Consider the following 20,385-nt stretch of genomic DNA (forward strand, 5'->3'; position numbering starts at 1 on the left):
AAGACTTACCGCTGTCCCAGCGGGTGACTTGTCGCAAGTGAACACCATTCTTCTGTGTTTATTGGGTGTACTATATTGTTGCAAGTGAAAACCATTCTTTTGTGTTTATTGGGTGTACTATATTGATGCAAGTGAACACCATTTTTCTGTGTTTATTGGGTGCATTACCTTGTGTTTATATCTATCAAATGCATTTGTGTGAGTTATCACTGACTCAAACTTATTAATGATGTCGTATGCCATACAGTAACAGTACCAATTTACATGTGTAACGAAAATAATTGTAGTTTATATTGAGAGAAGTAGATTCATGTATTGTGCATACAAGATATAGATACGTACCATTAAATGCTTCTACTAATTGCTGTAACGTTTCAAGAGAAATTCCACTGTTACCTTTAGCCAGGACATTGATTCTAAGAGCGAGCAGCATCCGAGTTCTTTCTGGAGTAAGAGGATGTCCAACTCCTAAGAAAATAAAGATCGCTTACATTGTTTATTATTGTTGTTGGTATAAGTTTTTCGCATCCCTTGTTCACTTCATTACATTAATAAAGTTATTAGCATATATTTATAAATGTATTCTGTCTATTGGTGGGTCCTTGATGAGCCTTCATGATACTTCGTGCCTGCTGAAGGAACCGTTTGTTGGTCAAATTCAATCAATGTTTAAAAATCACTTCAGTTTCAAAGAAAGGAGCTTGAACGGATCCGTCTCGAACATAAAACTCAAATAAATCTGGTAGAAAAAAACAAAAGTAAAACAAACACGAGAACTTTGTCACACAACAGATGTTTAGTCTTCTGAATAGTCAAGTGCATATGTTGCAGTCAAACGTTATGTCATCAAACACAAACACGAGAAATTTGTCACACAAAAGATGTTCAGTCTTCTGAACAATCAAGTCCACATGTTGCAATTAAACGTTATGTGTCATCAAACACATTGCCTTATCAAAATTTTTCATAATAAGAAATTTTTTATCGGTGTTTTTCAACTGGTCAATTTCAACACTATAAAAATATCCAATTTCTCTTGAAGCTGTTATTCGTTTTATTATTACTCACAAATAACTAATTTATTATTCGCAGAGACTAAAACTATGGAAGAAAACTTCAATCAGAAAAACGTAAATGAGTTGAATAAATTTATTAATACAATTACCTGCAGCATGTGAACGAACAAGGTTTTCTTGAAGCTCCCTGAAAAAGTAAGATATCCGTCAGAATTTCAGTCTCATGAAAATATACAGTTGTTGTTTTTTTTTCTTCCTCTCGAAAGTGAATAGAATTATCTGCTTACTTGTGTTATTATTGCTTTGAACAGTTGTAACGAATATATAACCTCATGCGCACTCTCCTATAGCATAACACATAACATAATAAATAGGTTTGGTTACAGTGGAATTAATCAGCTAGTATAACATGAATTTATTTGCTGTTCTTGATTTATGCCTGGCAATAATATATGACTTTTGTTGAGGTTGTTAAATTCGTAAAGCATCTTATATATTTGGTTTTGATTATCTATGTCATCTGCTAGGCCTGGCATGGCCAAGCGCGTAAGGCGTGCGACTCGTAATCCGAGGGTCGCGGGTTCTCGCCCGCGTCGCACTAAACATGCTCGCCCTCCCAGCCGTGGGGGTGTATAATGTGACGGTCAATCCCACTATTCGTTGGTAAAAGAGTAGCCCAAGAGTTGGCGGTGGGTGGTGATGACTAGCTGCCTTCCCTCTAGTCTTACACTGCTAAATTAGGGACGGCTAGCACAGATAGCCCTCGAGTAGCTTTGTGCGAAATTCCAAAACAAACAAACAAAACAAATGTCATCTGCCAATACAAGAAATAGACTTGGTGTTATGATTTGATAGGAACTGGTAAACCACATAATAATTGAGTGTGTCAATGATTAAATTCAGCTAGTAAAACATGACATAAACTCAGTTTTTGTATGTCAATCAGCTGTTAATAGAATAACCTTTTCGCTGCAGGCAGGTCAGGCGCGCGTGTTACATTTAGAAAGTGACATTCAGAATTAAATCATTTTATATCATGCTCTACTAAAACTTTGCATCAGGAAGTAGCTAACAAAGCAACTTTTGACATTTTATAAGTTTTAAGTTGTTAATTTTATGAGAAAATACTGAAATTTTCGATCTTCTGTTTCTAAAACTTGTGATGTTTGCTTTCTCGGTCTCTTTTTTTCTAATTTATTTACAACCCTACTATGAAGTACGGAATTCAATGTAAATTACAAATTATAATATAGGTATTACTCAGGCCAAACAAATGTTTTATAGCCTTGAATCACAATATTGACTATGCATGCATTCACCAGTGGATAACCAAAAACAATTAGGCAAAGGTAGAATGACGTATCTACACTGGAAAGATAAAGTCGTCCTTAAGGTGATACCAGCCAATATCCAAAGGCAGTCTTGCCTCCTAGGCAAACTGGGCAATTGCCCGGAATTCCACACATGGAAGGCCCCCCGATGCTATGCCTTTTAATCTACATCTGAGTTTTCTTATCATTAAGGGACCCCATTTACCGAATTCTGCCTGGTGCTCCAGAATGGCTAAGACTGCTTCTGCCAACACTGTAGTGTTTAAGACACAATGAACATGAAACTCCTATTTATAAAATTAAGTATAAAATATGTTGTATAGCTGGTTACGAATTAATCTTTTTCTTCACATAAACATGCTAAAAACAATATAATTTGTCTCATCAAATCTCAATAACGAGGACCACATTAATAGATACGATAAAGTATTAGATAATGAGTGTTACTAATTAATTGTCAGGTTCACTAGGCGTTAGAGTTTTGAATTATAATATTTAAAAAAACGTGTAATTATTACATTTTTATAAAAAGTTAAGACAGGCTTAACTAGCAAAATACATTAAGCCGTTTTGGCTACAGAAGGGAATTAAATTAATAAGACATGTGGTTATGGTATTCCTTATATACTGAATTATATCGCTAACACTAATCTTAGACATTTTGATGAGAGCTAAGATAAAACGGCCTTTACACTCCAGATAAATATATAAAATATATATTTTTATTCAAACCAGCGTTTCGCCTTTGCGGCTTCTCCAAGGTTAATATGCATAACAAGACATATTTTAATACCTAATTTAAAGCAAAGATACTATGTTTATTTTTACATACCACAATGATTTTGTATTTGAGACAAAAGAAAATGGTTCATTGTAGAAAATTCATAAATGGACTTTCAATATACTTAGATCTGACCCATCAGTTATTACTGCATAAACACAGAAGCCAAACTCCAGATAAATCTGTAAGTTTGTTATAATCATTTACAGAATAGTGCATGTAAGTGATTCTACTTGATAAACACAAAAGATAAGTGTTAGAAAGTAGTTGAAATACCTCACCATTTGCAATGGTATTTACTACTTAATTACAGGCAGTAATGGTGATATTGTCGTATGCACAGCGAGCGGGGCAACTTAAAAAAGTCATCTTTTTTAAATAAAAAATATGATATCTAAAAACTAATAACATTCATAACATGTCACTAACTCTTTTTTTGTTTTTGAGAAATCACACTGCTTTAAATGTTTGATATATTTCTAATGACGAAAAATGCAAACATTTGTCAACAAGAAGCATATATTTTTGGGCATGCAACATGTCACTGAGATAAAACAGCTGTAGAGAAGTATTCAAATACATTGATTTTACCTATCGTGTTGAATAAAGGGCACTGCATATAACACCAACTGTAGTTCACCACAGTTGTATGTCTCGTTTCGTTCCTGATCAGGGATATAATTATTTAAAACTGTTTTGAATCGGTGACACATAGTAAACCCAAAAACTGACTGGGACATTTCATTTCGGTTATTATGAAAAACTACAACTCACTGCATGATACAGCTGTTAAGGTTCTAATTTCCATGTTACCCGAGGGCTTGATAAAAGTAACTTTTATTGTAAAATCACTCTAAAGGACACATGAGAAGAGCCATTTGGGGATGGGAGTGAAACTTTGATTTTAGAAAAGTTTAACAATTAAACATATTTATTTTGTAGGTGTTGCGATAAGTCAAACGATATAAAAAGAACCTTGAAAAGGTTGGGGCAATAAGCTTCTGCAACTAGTTTATTTTCAATTCACGAAAGGCAAGCTGAATTTGTCAGTTTTATTCAACTAAGCCTATTTCTAAGTGTTCCAATCAAATGTTCTGAACATCTTGAATACGAATTGAATTTTTTAATAGTTTTAAAGTAATATAAACACTTACACAAGGTTTTCGTCACTAATGATCTTACTGGCAAATTTTCCGAATCCTGTGTTTACACCATAGGCCACTGAAAATAGAGAACTTTAGATTTACTTATAAATCCACAAAACTAGTCCAACAACGACAGTAAAAACGAAAACTAAACACTAGAAGAATGGAAGCCACCGTTGTCAAACCATTAAGGATGTCTCTTTCCGTCAGTGTCAATTAAAAACAATTATAAATTTAATAAACGTTATCACAATGATTACAGAAATTAGCTGTAAAACGTCAGTTAAATAGGTTTGATTTATTATCTTTATATATATATAGTTATAAACTTATTTTTTTCACAGTTGCTTTAATTCAGCAAAACTATTTACACCTACTTAACCCACAGGTTGTTCAACGATAAGTTTAAGGACTTATAACGCTATACTTCTGGGTTCCATCCCTGTGGTGGGCACAACACAAAAATTCCATTGTGCAGCATTTTGTTCAAAAAATAAATCTAGTTAATTTTAAAGAATTATCCACATTATCAATTATTAGAACTTTTCCGCAAAGTTACCCAAGAGCTCTTCGTTTCTATGTTTGAATTGCTAATCAATAGCATACAGGTCTTGAGCTACTCCTATCTGGTCAATTTATGAAATTTGACCACCACTCTTATAACACAACCATGACCCTCAAGTGTGTAACACGTCTTTTATAGTAACGCATCATAAGCCATGAATCTTAAAATTCACGGTTCGGGCATGCTAAACACAAGGTCATGCCTAGCCATTACGACTTTTGTATTCTAGTGAACTTAACCACTTACCTTTTACCAGTAATGTATACTTCAAGTGACTATGATATTCACATTAAGTTCAAATATTTGCAATTTCAAACACGATGACCATTAAGTTAAACAAGTTCAAATTTTGCATTGTGTAACACTCTATATCAATGATAAAACACTGTGTGTTTAATTTTAATTATTCCTTCAATATTTGTTAGAACCAATCACAAATAAACCATTATTAATTCTGACAAACTTCTTTATCATATATTATTTTGTATAAAAAGTTAATCATTTAACCAACACGAAGTGATATTCAAAGTATTATTTCATTAGTTCTTAACTAGACACTCTAAACTTAGAGAATTTTTAACAACAATGTCCAAGAAAGGTTTGTTGTATAGGCGTTGAAAGGTACTTAAAAGATTCAGGGCTCGAGCCCATAGGCTCGGGAATTTTCAACGTTTGCGTATGATATCGATTAGATTTCCTATTCTGGTTTCTCAAGACACCAACTGGGGTTTGGGAGCATAGGCCTCGTATGCCAGCACCTAGCAACGTCTCTGGTCTGTTCATAGTTACGATAACAAAATTACCAGCTAACACTCAAATTAGTGATCCTAGCTGATAAAGTCCCACAAGTAATATAATTACTACAGAATTCAAGTTCCTACCTTAAACAAAATTATCATTAACACCCCTCTGCTAATATAATCACTAGAGAACCAAATTTCCTGCCCTTAGTTAAATGTAGACATTATTTAGCGTTACTAATAACCTTACCTTTATTTTCTTTCAAAACTGTGTCTACAAGCTGGCGTGAACGGATTACCCTGTCTTCGGCCTCCTTTGTAAGCTGGGGAAGTAAAAAATAATATTTAAAGTGAAGTCACGCTAAACTAAAAGAAATAATTTGACCCATGACCTGTCGTTCTTCTTCTACTGTCATCAGTTAATTTTTTTTCAACTTCTAAGTGAAAATAAATGAATATTTTATTTCAAAATACAACTAACTGGAACTAAAAAGTGTTGAAAACTATTAAAAGAAGATGAAAATTAATCGTACTGTGATCAGTTGGAACATCTGACAAGAAACGAAGCTTTCCAAAGTTGATAAAAGATATAAAAAGTAATATAGATTGGAAACATTGGAAATAAATATATAATATCTCATCTGTTTTACACACTGATTAAACGGTTAGCAGTAGTGATGACGCAAGATAATCAATCACAATACCTTAATCTTGTAAAATCCCTTTCCAAGACATAGTAGGTCATCAGGTACTAGGTTATAACCATTCACAAGAAGGACCTTGTAACAAAAACATGTTCAATTAGTATTTTAATAAGGTGTTATTTATCTCTAATGAATATTTTTGTGAGGTGTGATAAACGGCCATTGCATTTGGGATTTTATTCCAATTGTGTCATAATCTCTAGTTTAAAATATTTGATTTGCATTACCATAGATTCGTGAATAGTTAAAACAAAAATTAATGTTTCATTTATTGGTAAGTTGTATAAAATTAAAATGATTTTTGTATGTTTTTTTTCAGATAATTTGGTAATTTTGTTATTTTTGCTCATTAATTTTTAATGTTGACTAAGTGTATACATCCAGGACTATCCATAATTTCAAAAGTGGGTTAAGCCTCGTGAAGTATTATTGAGTATTATTGTCGAAATTACTTATAATAATGAGCTCACTGAAATAACGATTTAAACCACTTCTAGTCTTCTAAGAGGCTTATATTATACCTGTATATAGCACAAAAAACATTTTATAGAGGTAAGCCTTTTGCTTTAATTAGGGTAAACTACAGGGTGGCCCGTAAGACCCTACCCATCCATATATTATTATGTTATATTCAATTACGCATGTATTATAAATTTGTTTCTTTTTTTTTCAGAGAAATATAGCCGATGTTGAGGAAAATCTCTCACAGAACATGGCGTTGCATAATATTGTGCAGCGAGAATGAGGGACAGCACACAGATACACTAGATACATAAGATATATGGATGGGTAGGGACTTACGGGCCATCCTGTATGTATATACACTTTTGTTTTATGATGAGTCCTCGGAATTATTCTGTAATAACTTATGTACACTAAATTTCATATATTTAATGAATTAATTCTACTTTTCCTTTTGACTAATGTATGTTTTATTTTAAATTGTTAGTTTTTACTTGAATATTACCTTAAAATGTATATCAATGGTTCAGTGGTACTAGTAGATGCAAAAAAAATCACAAAATTATTGTTACTACAATAATTATAATGAAATGTAAATATACAACAAAGTTTTACTAAAATTTAAGACAGAAACAGAAAACTGACAAACAGAAACGACTTACTTCATTTAGCGTCCCAAATTTTCCGGGACTTAAGTGACGTCAAGGTTTTTTATGACAAAATTAATTAATTAAATTGATAAAAATGAAATTATATTACAAACAATAATAAAATAACTAAATAAATAATAAATAAAGAAAGAATAAAAAATAATATGAAACATACGTTTCTGAAATTTGATAATTCATTAAATAATTACAATCTTGAATTGTATATATAAATAAATTCAGCCTGTAACTGCATATATACAGTTTTATTACGATATAATTACACAAAGATAAATAAATTTACCAATTTCTTAAGAAGTCAAATTAAATGCGATTTATATTTTGAAGAGAAAGATACAAATAAAGACTCGTTTCTTAAAGGCTAGTTAAAAAGAACCTATTTTTCTTATAATGAATTTTGAATACAACATATTACAATCCTAAGACAATAACGTGTGTGTTTTCTTAAAGCAAAGCCGCATCGGGCTACGTGCTGAGTCCACCGAGGGGAATCGAACCCTTGATCTTAGCTTTGTAAGTCCGTAGACTTACCGCTGTACCAACGAGGGATCTTAAGATAACTAATCAGATCAGGTCAGCAAGTTAGGGTTAATCAATCTAATATTTTTCATTCATACAAACTAAATTTCTTCAAAAACCCCTTAATTATTTATAATAAAATTAATTTTTACAGTTATGGAAGCGTAACATCATTTTTAAGTTATAACAAACTTATATAACTTGTAAGAGGTTTGGATTCACGGTTTCTAACGCAGTTCTTCCTTATGATTTTGCTTATTTAACTTCATTACAATGTATTCAGTTTCACTAAAATATATATATTATCTTAAGTCTCATATTTCAATTTTCAACTAAGTTTACGTTTTACAATTTCACCAACAAGTATAAACGTGATAAAGCTTTCTCGTAGTCATAAATCAATAAATTTTATTTTAAGTAACAGAAGGAAAAGGATACATTTGTTCTGGAACATAGGATATTTCTTGTGGTCTTATTTCTGGATTGGCTCTGTCCGTCTTTAGAACTGATATAATCAAGACAAAAAGATTGAAACATCACATAAATTGAAGAAAATATAGCATTATACTAGTTTAGGTATTGTATACTTCGTCACAAAGCAATTAACACTACAGTAAAGAAAAAATTACTGAACACTCGGGAAGTATCCTTTTAATGATTGCCTGGAAATAGTTATATTAAAAAAGCATTTTAAACATTCAGTTTTCTATTCGTTTAGACCATTTCGTTTTACATTTGCTACTTCAATCTGAAAATAATGATGTCCTTTCTTTGTGAATGAGTTCAAGTACTTATCGTTATAAGAATATTAAAACCACGAGTGTGGTGCTGCCAAAACCCTGTTTATATACATAAATATGTATATAAAAATACTACTCATTTTACAACCTAACTTAAATTTCTTTTATAAACAGACTCTCCAAGTATCAGAGAAAATTCAGGCTGTTTCTGATCCCCCGTATCCTTTGGTAGACCTCTTTCAGCCTGCTTAGTACACACACTATCACTTTCCCTCAGAATTTGGCTTCAGGCACCGTGCGACCGCTCCTGCCCAAGAACATGTGTCAAAGCATTAAAATGGTAAGCACTTAACGTGCAACAAAGACATTCTTATATGGTATTAAAACAGTAAAATCAGTTTTACAATTGTACTGCTTATTTAAAAAGTAAACATTTTAGAAAGCTTATTATTTACTTACAATACAACAAAGGCTATTTTACCATTTTAGTTATTCGAGCTTGGTGACAGGAGGTACGCAAACAACTATAAAAGTCAAAGTTTTTAATGCTGTAGTACAGTTAGAAATATAGTCAATTATCAAAATATGTGTTTCTAAAACTTCTTCAATATTAGTGTTATTTATACAGTACACAGCTGTTGTTTTCTCTTGCTGCTTAATTTAAAGGAAGTTTAGTTGTTTGTTTTATCTCGGTAATATACCCGTATTGAATTTAGTATTATTATAAGTAGTCTCAAATAATTATTTTTGCATATATTTTCTTTATTTAAAAATGAAATCAAAATATAAGCTTTAAATATTAAATCTTTACCTTGATGGTGATTTCAACACGTCTGACAAATTTTGTCAGGCCTCCGGCACTATAAACTTTATCCCTACACCATCACTTAAAACATTTAAGAAATGACAATGATTCAATTAAAATTACATTAAAAAATTTTACTAGAACAAAAAAAATGTATTTACTATTATTTAAGATAACAGTTAAGGTTTCTATTAAGCAGATGAAGAGTGTGCTATAAATTAAAATAACAACTGAAACTTCCATAGCCACTTCCCTGTTAGTTAAGATATTTAAATTCTATCGCTTCACTAAAAACAGAAGGTAATCAGGGAAACAATCTAATGATCACCAGTGGTGTTGAAGGTGCACCCTCGCGAGCAGTGACTTGTGGTGGACAAAAAATTATATAATGTTATATTCACATACCTCTAGATTGAACTTCAAAATAACGAAGTGTTTGAAAAGAATAATTGGAAATACTGTGTTGCCTATGGTAAATTTATTATTCATATTTGTCTTCCTCAATTCTTTATCTTTCCACCTCCAACACTGAATTTCGCGTGTTGTAGTTTGTTTTTTATCTTTAACTTTAACTTCGAATTTACAACACTAAAATCGGGGGATCGATTCCATTCGGCAAATATTGAGATTACATCTTTAACACCCATTGTGCCTGAAAGATTCCCAATACTTCTTAACTGTAAGAACAAAGCCCAAGATTCGCACAAATCTCCCGCTAAATTAAGTACGGCTAGTGCAGATAGCCCACGAGTCGCTTTGCACGAAATTGAACAAACAAACTCATTGTGCAGTTACGTTAAGGCCAGTGTATATATTTTCTTATGACTTATGAAGGTTACATTTTCAAGACTTGTTTATTAAAATCGCATCTAGGTCACCGTTCCTTACCCTTCCATCTTTTATCACTATGGAAGCGTAACATCTTTTTTTTTTTTTTCATTACGATTTTATCAAGAGTGTGTAATGTTGTTTGTTTTGTCATACTATTTTAACAAAAAATGTTCAAACTCTTTATTTCCTGCTTTCTAATGTTATATCTTGAAACAGTATTTTATGGCATGTTTGGTTGTTTTGTTAGATTTTTACCATGGATAAGCCTAAAACCTCAAAATTTGAAACAATTCTGTACTTTCTTTATAGAAAATCTGCAACGAACATCAACATTCTTGACATTTTAAACTCAAACACGAGGTACAAACAAGGTTGTCGCCTTGATCTAGTTTAATCAACTGACAGCTTTCCGTACATTTGCTGGGATGGCCTAGCGCGTTAGGCGTGCGACTCGTAATCCGAGGGTCGTGGGTTCGTGCCCGCGTCGCGCCAAAACATGCTCGCCCTCCCAGCCGTGGGAGCGTTATAATGTTACGGTCAATCCCACTATTCGTTGGTAAAAGAGTAGCCCAAGACTTGGCGGTGGGTGGTGACGAGTAGCTGCCTTCCCTCTAGTCTTACACTACTAAATTAGGGACGGCTAGTGCAGAATGCCTTCGATTAGCTTTGCGCGAAATTCAAAACAAACAAACCTTCATTTTAAAGTGTTAGGCTATAAGAATGGAATCTAGTCAATACTACACACCACTGTCTGTTCCTCTGCTCTTGTGAGACCGAATAGTGGGATGTAACTACCAATTTTATCATGCACTCATTACCCCAATGTGCGCTATGAAATATTTTCTTTTCAGTAGCAGAGAGGCATGAACATCAAAATGACAGATCTATAGTCCTGTACAGTAACTATAAAACTACGTTTGCCTCGCTCTGTTTAATAACATCAAAGAACATGTTTGCGAAACATCAACATTTTGCCTTTGCTTCAACGATAGTTTATTTACAAAAAGTATGTAAAAACCTAAATCTAAAAATTCACTTCAAGTGCTTTCTTTGTTTGTAATAGACAAATAACGAAGAGAGAGACAAAAACATTCTCTCATGATCGGGCTTGTGTACAATACATACTGAGTGTTTTGCTTTGTACGTTTATTGCATGTTTTGTCAAAGCAGACAAAACCAAGTTTAGGCTTACTGAATGTTTTTCCTTCATAAACAATTCATATAAGTTATTGTTTTGTATACTTTATTAGTGAACAAAACATGTGATAATCGCGTATACAAAACAATAACTTATTTTAATTGTTTATCAAAAAAATATATATAAATTCACTAATTTCATCTTAATTTGTTGAATTATAGTTATGATTTTGTACTAATTTAGTTTCTATGCCTCCAAAGCCATATATTTATGAGCCTAACGTTACACTTTACCAAGTTTTAATTTTTAGTTTATATGTATACTGTAATAATAAACGTAATATGACACAACTTGGAATAGTACAGCTGTAAGTGTATCTCGACAGCTTCCGGACTATTAAGATAGATATGTATATTACAAAATCTCAGTAATTTATATAACTCACAAAGTTATACGTTGTTTATGGACCAAAAAAAAAAAACGCAAAAGGTATATTTTTGTTATTTTAAAGAGAAATATATGTAATAACGTTACACGTGTTAAGGCATTGATTGTCAGACCAAAATGACAATAAAAGTTGTGCACTTTGAAAACGGAGGAAAACATCGGATTTTTCGCCAAAACGCATGCGTGTCCAATAAATTTGTTTGAGAGACCTGCATGTTCTGCAAGTGTAGCATGTGCAAAATCCCTATAAAAGTGACAGGTTCTCGGTTTCCATAGCTCAGTGTTAAGCCACCGACACGCAATACAGTTACGCCAAGACTGACTGAAGCACAACGCAACAACGCCATTGATCGCTTGGAAGCAGGCAAATCTCGATCAGATGTTGCCAGAGCTGTAAATGTCCACCCAAGCACCATCACAAGGCTATGGAATCGTCACCAACAACATGGATCAACTTGTGACCGTCCACGATCTGGCAGACCTCGTGTGACCACGCCCGCACAAGATCGCTACATCCGGTTACGTCACCTTCGGGATAGGACCACCACTGCGACGTCTACTGCCTCAACCATACCAGGGCTGCGTAGGATTTCCGATCAGACCGTACGCAACCGTCGACGGGATTCTTAGGCCCCATGTGCAACCCATCATGGTGAACGTCAACGACGTTTTTCAACATGACAACGCCTGTTCTCACACAGCCCGACTCACCACTGTCTTCTTGAGACACCACAACATCAACGTTCTTCCCTGGCCCTCCAGATCACCAGATTTAAACCCCATCGAACATCTTTGGGACGAGTTGGACCGACGTCTGTGACAGCGACAACCTCAATCGCAGACTCTAACTCAGCTTGCACCAGCTTTGCAGGCTGAGTGGACAGCCATTCCACAGGATGTGATTTGTCATCTCATCGCTTCCATGGGCAGGAGATGCCAAGCAGTTATTGATGCTCACGGGGGGCATACTCGTTATTGACGTTGAGTGACGTTAAACTTCAACTAGTGAGCGTGGACTTCGCCTTTGCAGACTTTAGATGTTCAGCAGTGAATGTGCAAAGTTTCACACATGTCTTACAGAACTACCCGGAATAAACTTGTTAACAATATGTCTCAAATTTTGCCTTTTGCATTTCTTTTTTTGAAGAGTATATATTAAACTTAGAAATGGCTGATATTGTGAAATTATTATAAATGAATATTAACACAGACAATAATCAATTATTGAAACAAAATAAATGTTAAAATAAATATTAACACAATGTTTTGTTTGTAATTAAGCACAAAGCTACAGAAAGGGATATCTGTCATCTGCTCACCACGAGTATCGAAACCTCGTTTTTAGGGTTGTAAGTCCGCAGATATTCAGCTGTGCCACGGGGGGTATACATAATGATCAATTATTCAAACAACTAACAAAAACGTAGCTTTTTTATTGAGCCTGTTCCATATGAATTGTTGTTATTTGACCGTAAAACTTCGTCTAAAATAATTTGTCATAAATTACACTGTGTAACAAAATTGTTACTTTTTCTTGTTCCTGAGAAGAACGGGTTATTTCCCAATTGCTTATGTCTGAAGTAAATGTAAAAGGCCTATTTTTCTCTTAAAACTTTACTTTTGTGACCTGGAAGCGCATAACGAAAACATGATGGGAGGCTATATTTGGGAGCTGATACGTGAAAGTGATTTACATTACAGTCGCAATTCTCGAAAACTACTCACTTCTAAACATTTTTGTTCATTTTTGTATAACTTTAGTACAAATACATGTAAATCTTGATTCATATGTTGTTTTATTCAGACCTCATGTAAATTAAAATGTGCAAATTTGACCGTTTTTACATAGAAAATAGGTTAATTTCTAAATTTCATTATCTAGGTCACAAAAGCAAAGTTTGAAGAGAATAATGGCCATTTTCTGTACTTTTACAACATAAGCAATTAAGAAATAACGCATACTATCCAGGAACAAACTTTGTGTTGCAAAGTGTTATGAGCCATAATGATTTAAAATAATATTTATTGTTTTTAGCTTTACTGATATTTTCTTTCGGTTTTTTATTCCCCAATTTTTTTAAAAATCATATTTTAATGGCATCTGAAAAAGATAAGTTGTGAAGATATACACTTTTATTTTTATTGGTAATTGTTACAGAAGTTGATAAAATCTGAATGCTTTCTTTATGCCTTTATTGGACAAGATGTTCTCGTGCTCAGCTTTAGATGACAAAATAATTTAATATGTAAGAGAGATGACAAATGAAATAATAAACATATACAATAAGTCAGATAAATGTGCAAAATTAGCTGATAAAACCAAATTAATCGTGAACAGTCATACACGTAATTTTTCTCATTAGAACTATCAAATGACACGAAATTTACGAAATGTCTAGATGTTACATACCTTCACTTTAGCCAAATCTCGCAATAATTAAAACCTTTAATTGCAAATTTACCCATGGAATAACTCATCAAAAACATGTTTTTATTGTATTCCTATTAAACATATTATAAATATTAGTTTCCAGAGGTAGCTAATGTTCAGTAAATGCTTTAAGTTAACCTGGAATTATCGATAAGATCTATCTACACCTGTCGGATTTTTTCTGCAACAAATTACGTAAGGATATATGACTTTATTCGTTTCTAAAACATACAAATATATTAACGAAAATATAGCCATCAACAGTCTCACTTATTATTAATTTGGTTTCCTATGTATTTTACGTAGAAAATAAAACATTGCACACTTTTTGGTCATTTCTTTAAACTGGATGCTATAACAGCCAAAACATTAATAATATGATATATATGAACTCCATTAGTAGTGAATAGTAACTTGAGAGTTAAAAATGTATTTTCTTTTACATAGTATTAGTTTAAGTTTCTCTCTTGTATAGAAAAAATACCACCTTGATTGCCTAATTTTCGAAGACAAATTATTGAAGCATAAGTGGACTTACAAAGCTAAAATACGAGGTTCTGTTCCTTTTGGTTGGTAGAGTGCAGTATATATATTTCTACTAAAAAGAAAAGGTCAACAACAGTAATTTGGTATCTGTAGGTATGGACGGAAATAATGAAATATTGTATTGCGTCGTAATTAGCCGATGCAAAAACAGTTACTAACTGAAATTTAAATAAACATAAAAATATATCAGTGAAGACAGTAATTAATAAAGTTTTGTATAAATGTAATACATAGTCATTACCATAACGGCAACAAAAAAATTATATTTCTTCTTTCGAGTTTATTTTTATATGGATCAATTAGTTTTTATCAATGCAAACGATATTGCAAAAACAGCTCCTAAACGAAACGTGTCGGCAAAAAAAGGCCTTGGAATTATGACGAATTCAGCAAAAAATTAGGCCAAAAATCTATAAATTGACCACATATTTTAAATTTTATTTCAATAGTTTTTACATTTGCTTAACACGTAATATTAAATTTTAACGGCTTTTTACCTTTAACAGTTAAGAGCAAACAAAGTTTAGCAAATGCTCCATTAACATAAACTGCTAATCATCAGCAGAATAGCTTGAAATCAGAAACTAGATCAATGACAATGAAAACTGGAATAGTTATAATACTGAAAACTGAATAAAATATATATTCACTAGTATAGGCGTAACAAAGAAAAGGTTTTAAGATTTTGTAGCTAAACTAAAAAAGAACACTGAAATGATAATACCAGCAGATATTCTTGTTAAAGTAACGTGTAAGTGTGTGCATCTCATCTGTGTTTAATGTTTTAAAAACATGAAAACGTGATGACGAAACATTGGAAACTAATAAACCTAAGATTTATTATAAAGTCAAGTAAACTGCATATGTTTTTTGTTTGTTTGTTTTTTTACATGAGACGAACTTTTGTCTCAAGTTGGAACATTCCAACTTGAGTTTACTAAATGAAAGATAGAAAAAATATATATCTGAAACGTTATTTTTATCCACTCTTGTTTGTAATCTGGAATGTGAATAAAAATGGAGTTTACGTGATTTTTGTCATAAATGTCAGTTTTATTGGTTTCAAATGCTTCGCCAGCTTTAAATCGTAAATGTAATGCAGTTTTCGTAATTTTGTCGCAAATGTAAGGCCTGTTTTATGTTTAATTGTTGTTGTTTTTTTATTTTGTTTACGATAACTTATCCAGCCTATGAGCTAGAACTTAATTAATTGACCAATCCCGAGGACACCTCAAAGTTCAAAGTTCTCAAAAACTACCCAAGGCTAAGTAATCAAATGTTCCATGTGAGAAATAAAACTAGATATTAATATATGTTGACAGAAGCAGTTTCATATGGCTTTAAATGAACTTGGACAAGTAAGCACTAAAAACGGTTCTGAGAGAAAAGATATTATCGATTTATGAGACCAGTATTAATTTATGTCACTGTTAATTTTCACGACGTTGCAAGTATCTTTCCTCCACCAGATCAACGTCAGATTAAATTTCAAGATATTTCCATAGATAAACTTCAGTCCATCTTTAGGTTATTTTTTATTTGATCTAACAAGAGAAGACAGAAAACGTGAAACTCTGTGAAATTGTTTTCTAAAATCTTGAAACTAACATAGTTAAAATAGCTTAGCTTATCAATTTAATACTTATTTGGATCTTTTTTTTTTCAGTTTAAAGTGTTTTTGAACGGAAACTGTGATACAATTTTAGTCTATAATAATAATTATGTCTTAAGTTGGCTTCCTAAGAAGAAATCATATTGAAGTATCTTAATTAACCTAAACACATATTTAAAAAGGAGATTCGGATCATATGATCTATTTTAATATCCTTTTTATATGTTGTCTATAATCAGGCGTAATTGTAACTGGATACTTCATTGGAATTATGATAGTACTTTAAATAACTAATGTAAAAAATATCGTAAAATGGTTAAAATATGCAAACATGTGATAAATAATACCTTGTATTTTTTTTTTCTTAATGTACATCATGCATATCTCTAAACTATCATTGTGAAACCTGTGAACTTAATCACCATTCCATCTTTTTCTACCTCGTTCGTGAAAGAGAATATACATTTTATATTATATTTGAATCTGTAAGTATTAGGTCAATGAAAAACTTCATCAAAGTTATATACGATTAATAAAAAGTTTGTTTTACTGTTCACTAATTAAGCAATCGATTAAATATTTATAAAACTCCCGACAAAAGCATTCTAGCATTTATTAGTGTAAGACTGATGGGTAAAACATATCTTTCCATTAAATTTGAAAAGGTGCAAATAACACACATTTTTATACCTAGCTAATTTAATACTCCAGTTTACTATATTACCGTTGCGTGCTACAAAACTAGCAATTTTATGTTACTACTGCCACTTTGAACTGTATGACCTCTTTAGTACCCCTTATAGTGAGCTACGCTATATAACTAAGAACATTCCTTATCCACTCCATTCTAAGGCTAAGTTTGGTCTTGCTAGCTCCAAAACTATACTAAATTAGAGTTTGATTTGGTTTGGTTTGGTTTGTTTTGAACTTCGCGCAAAGCTACACGAGGGTTCTCTGCGCTGGCCGTTCTTAATTTACCAGTGTAAGACTAGAGGGAAGGCAGATAGTTATCACCACCACCGCCAACTCTTGGGATACTATTTTACCAACGAATAGTGGGATTGACCGTCACATTATAACGCCCCCGCTGCTGAAAGGGCGAGTATGTTTGGTGTAACGGGGATTCGAACCCCCGACATTCTCGAATTACAAGTCGAATGTCTTCACCACTTGGCCATGCCGGGCCTGCAAAATTAGGGACAGCTAGCGTGGGGTTTACATTTAGCATTGGACAGTCTCATTGGCGATGCTGGCACTATTCAGTTTGATCGTGTTTTTAGTTGGGTTTTTTTACGGGCCATAAGCCTCTTTCGTTTTATTTGATTTTTAATCTGCTTTATGGACACAATTTAGGTTTTAACTTGTTTCCATTTACTTTTATAAGATTTTACTCATTTTTGCTTTTTTTTGACGGTTGTTTGGCGTAGACAGCCAAGGTGTTTTGCATAATAAACTCCAAACGTACAGTCAACTGAGAAACATGCAGCTTTTCTATGACGTAGAAGCAAATCAATCAATCAACTGAGAAACATACAGCTTTTCTATAACGTAGAATGTTGCTACTACGAAATATTTTAAAGTTTAATGAATTTTATTTTATTTTTAAATCCAAAGTATTTGGTTTTTAACTTTATCTCCACTTTTCAATCAATAAATCTCTTTTCTATGTTCAGTAAAAGAACTATCATGACATTTCCAAGACAAGAAATATCGGACTTATTGATGAAACCGTAATAACTTCAGACAATGCTTTCACAATATTACAATTTTTTACACGAATTATCAGTATTACGTAACGGAAATTTCTTTAATCGTAACAGCTACAATATTGTAACACTAAATTATAGAATAAAATTATCTTTAATCTGGTGCAAATATTTAACATGAAATGAAAAAGCTTACAAAAATGAACAAACAAAAATTCAATCTGCTCTTCAGTTGTATTCATTCTTTAACAACGGTGGACACGTTACAAGCAGAATCAATTTTTGCATAACTTCTGTATTTCACTCAATTTGTAAGTATTAGATGATTCTGAATATATGAAACTTCTAAACAGAACGACTTTTAAACACGTTACGCAATCCTAAATGGATTAGATTACAACCTTATATAGAATTCAGTGTTTCATAACTCTCAATTAGAGTAGTTTCTACTTTGAACCAAATGTAATATATCCATGTATATATGTGTCTGAGTTCAAAGTGTACATTTCTTACTATAAAGACGATAAAGTGAACAGCTTGTGCAAAACCAATATTTTTGATAATTATAAGACACCACGTTATATACCAGCCACATTTTAACAAGAATAATTATAAGTATTCTTTGTCTCAAGATGAATGATTTTTTCTTCTTTAGTGAATTATAAAGTTTTGCTATACGTTATATTTAATCTTATTAAAATGTCTGAAAATTTACGAAGTAGTTTCTTTGTTAAATTTTGCGTGAAGCTACTCGAGGGCTATCTGCGCTAGCTGTACTTTATTCAGAAATTTGTTTATTTTTTTTTAATTTCGTGCAAAGCTGCTCGATGGCTATCTGCCCTAGCCGTCCCTAATTTAACACTGTAAGACAAGAAAGAAAGTAGCTAGTCATCACCACCCACCGCCAACTCTTGGGCTACTCTTTCATCAACGAATAGTCGGATTAACCGTAACATTATAACACCACCACGACTGAAAGGGCGAGCATGTTTGGTGTGACGGGGATTCGAACCCGCAACACTCTCGAATTACAAGTCGAATGCCTTAACCACCTGACCATGCCAGGCCTTATTAAGATATGATAGGAAAGTCGTCTAATTGAGAATATTCATCGCCAACTCTTGAGCTACTCTAATCGAATAAAGGGACTCATAGCCACATTATAATAGACTGAAATGACAAACATATTCGATGATGGGATTCGAATCCACGGTCTATAAATAGCGAGTGGAGCATCCTAACCATCAGACATCGATAATGAATAGTAATATTTTGACGAATAAACAACTTCGTTTATGTCAGTAGTTTAGTTCACTGAAATAATTTGCGTTTGTCAAAAGTATTCTACTTACCAACAGAAACGAAGTCATTGTCATCCAAAACGTTACAAATCTTGTCGTCCTGATCCAAAATAGCGCCTCCTTTTGTCTTGCGAATTTCATATATTTCTTCTTGCCTTCCTTTCACAAGAGCGCTTGCTTGTTTCAACTTTAGGTAGCGCCTTAAGGATTCCTCTCCTAGCCACTGTATAGTGCTCTTCCCATCTCTGCAAGGCACAGCAAACCATTCTCCTCTAACTCTAACCGAAAGTTTCATCTCTTCTTTGTCTTCCAAACTTCCTCTTTTCCGATAACCAATTCAGAAAAATTAATGTTATTCAAAATATTTTGGCAAACTAGCTGTGAAAATTTGTTTGCAGTTGCAAGTGACGTGAATTACAACTTCTTGCTTGGAACTCTTGACTTCTTTAATGGTAACACATTACCTTATTTACATTCATTGATATTCCTTCCATCACTTCACCAGTTCCGTTGGATAACCAATCACGTTCGAAAACCTTCAGACACGCCTTATGAAGGACAAATCAAAGGAAAAAATAGGATTTTCATAACTAAGTAAGGATTTTTACTTAGTGATAACGATGTTCAGCTGAATAACGAGAAATTTAAAATGCTCACCGCAAAATAGTCCTGCGTTTCTCTGAAACCGGTTGAGCTCATGAGTTTCTAATAAAGAAGCTGGGCAGGAGGTAAGGCATAACAAACAATCTTCATTATATAGCACAACCACGGAATACTGGACAGTTACTTTTGTTGGATTGTAGACTGTTTTCTTTCCAAACTATATTGGTCGAGGTCATATATCAGACTGCGTATACCTGCTATTACGTACATAACTGTGTAACATCAGACATACCC

At 32.8% G+C, this 20,385-nt stretch overlaps 1 protein-coding gene across 1 annotated transcript; it reads right to left on the reverse strand.

Moving 5' to 3' along the window:
• Window positions 1-208: 208 nt before the first annotated feature.
• LOC143222277 (histidine ammonia-lyase-like) lies at window positions 209-19,997 on the reverse strand. Its single transcript, XM_076448572.1, has 8 exons — window positions 19,540-19,997; window positions 8,370-8,436; window positions 7,407-7,434; window positions 6,283-6,357; window positions 5,829-5,901; window positions 4,283-4,349; window positions 1,166-1,203; window positions 209-468 (listed from the first exon to the last, which is right to left on the reverse strand). The coding sequence occupies exons 1-8, from the start codon at window positions 19,781-19,783 to the stop codon at window positions 224-226; spliced, it is 837 nt and encodes a 278-aa protein (XP_076304687.1). The 5' UTR covers window positions 19,784-19,997; the 3' UTR covers window positions 209-223.
• Between the last annotated feature and the right edge of the window lie 388 nt (window positions 19,998-20,385).

This window comes from Tachypleus tridentatus, chromosome 8 (genome assembly GCF_004210375.1).
Source record: "Tachypleus tridentatus isolate NWPU-2018 chromosome 8, ASM421037v1, whole genome shotgun sequence".
Taxonomy (NCBI): Eukaryota; Metazoa; Arthropoda; class Merostomata; order Xiphosura; family Limulidae; genus Tachypleus; species Tachypleus tridentatus.

Excerpts from the sequence above, each read along its gene's own strand:
- LOC143222277 (XM_076448572.1), bottom strand. The coding sequence starts at position 19,783 with ATGAAACTTTCGGTTAGAGTTAGAGGAGAATGGTTTGCTGTGCCTTGC. Across the intron at positions 5,902-6,282 it reads AGGGATTTTACAAGATTAAG|CTTACAAAGGAGGCCGAAGA; the intron begins GTATTGTGATTG and ends TTACTTCCCCAG. Across the intron at positions 4,350-5,828 it reads AGTTTTGAAAGAAAATAAAG|TGGCCTATGGTGTAAACACA; the intron begins GTAAGGTTATTA and ends CTCTATTTTCAG.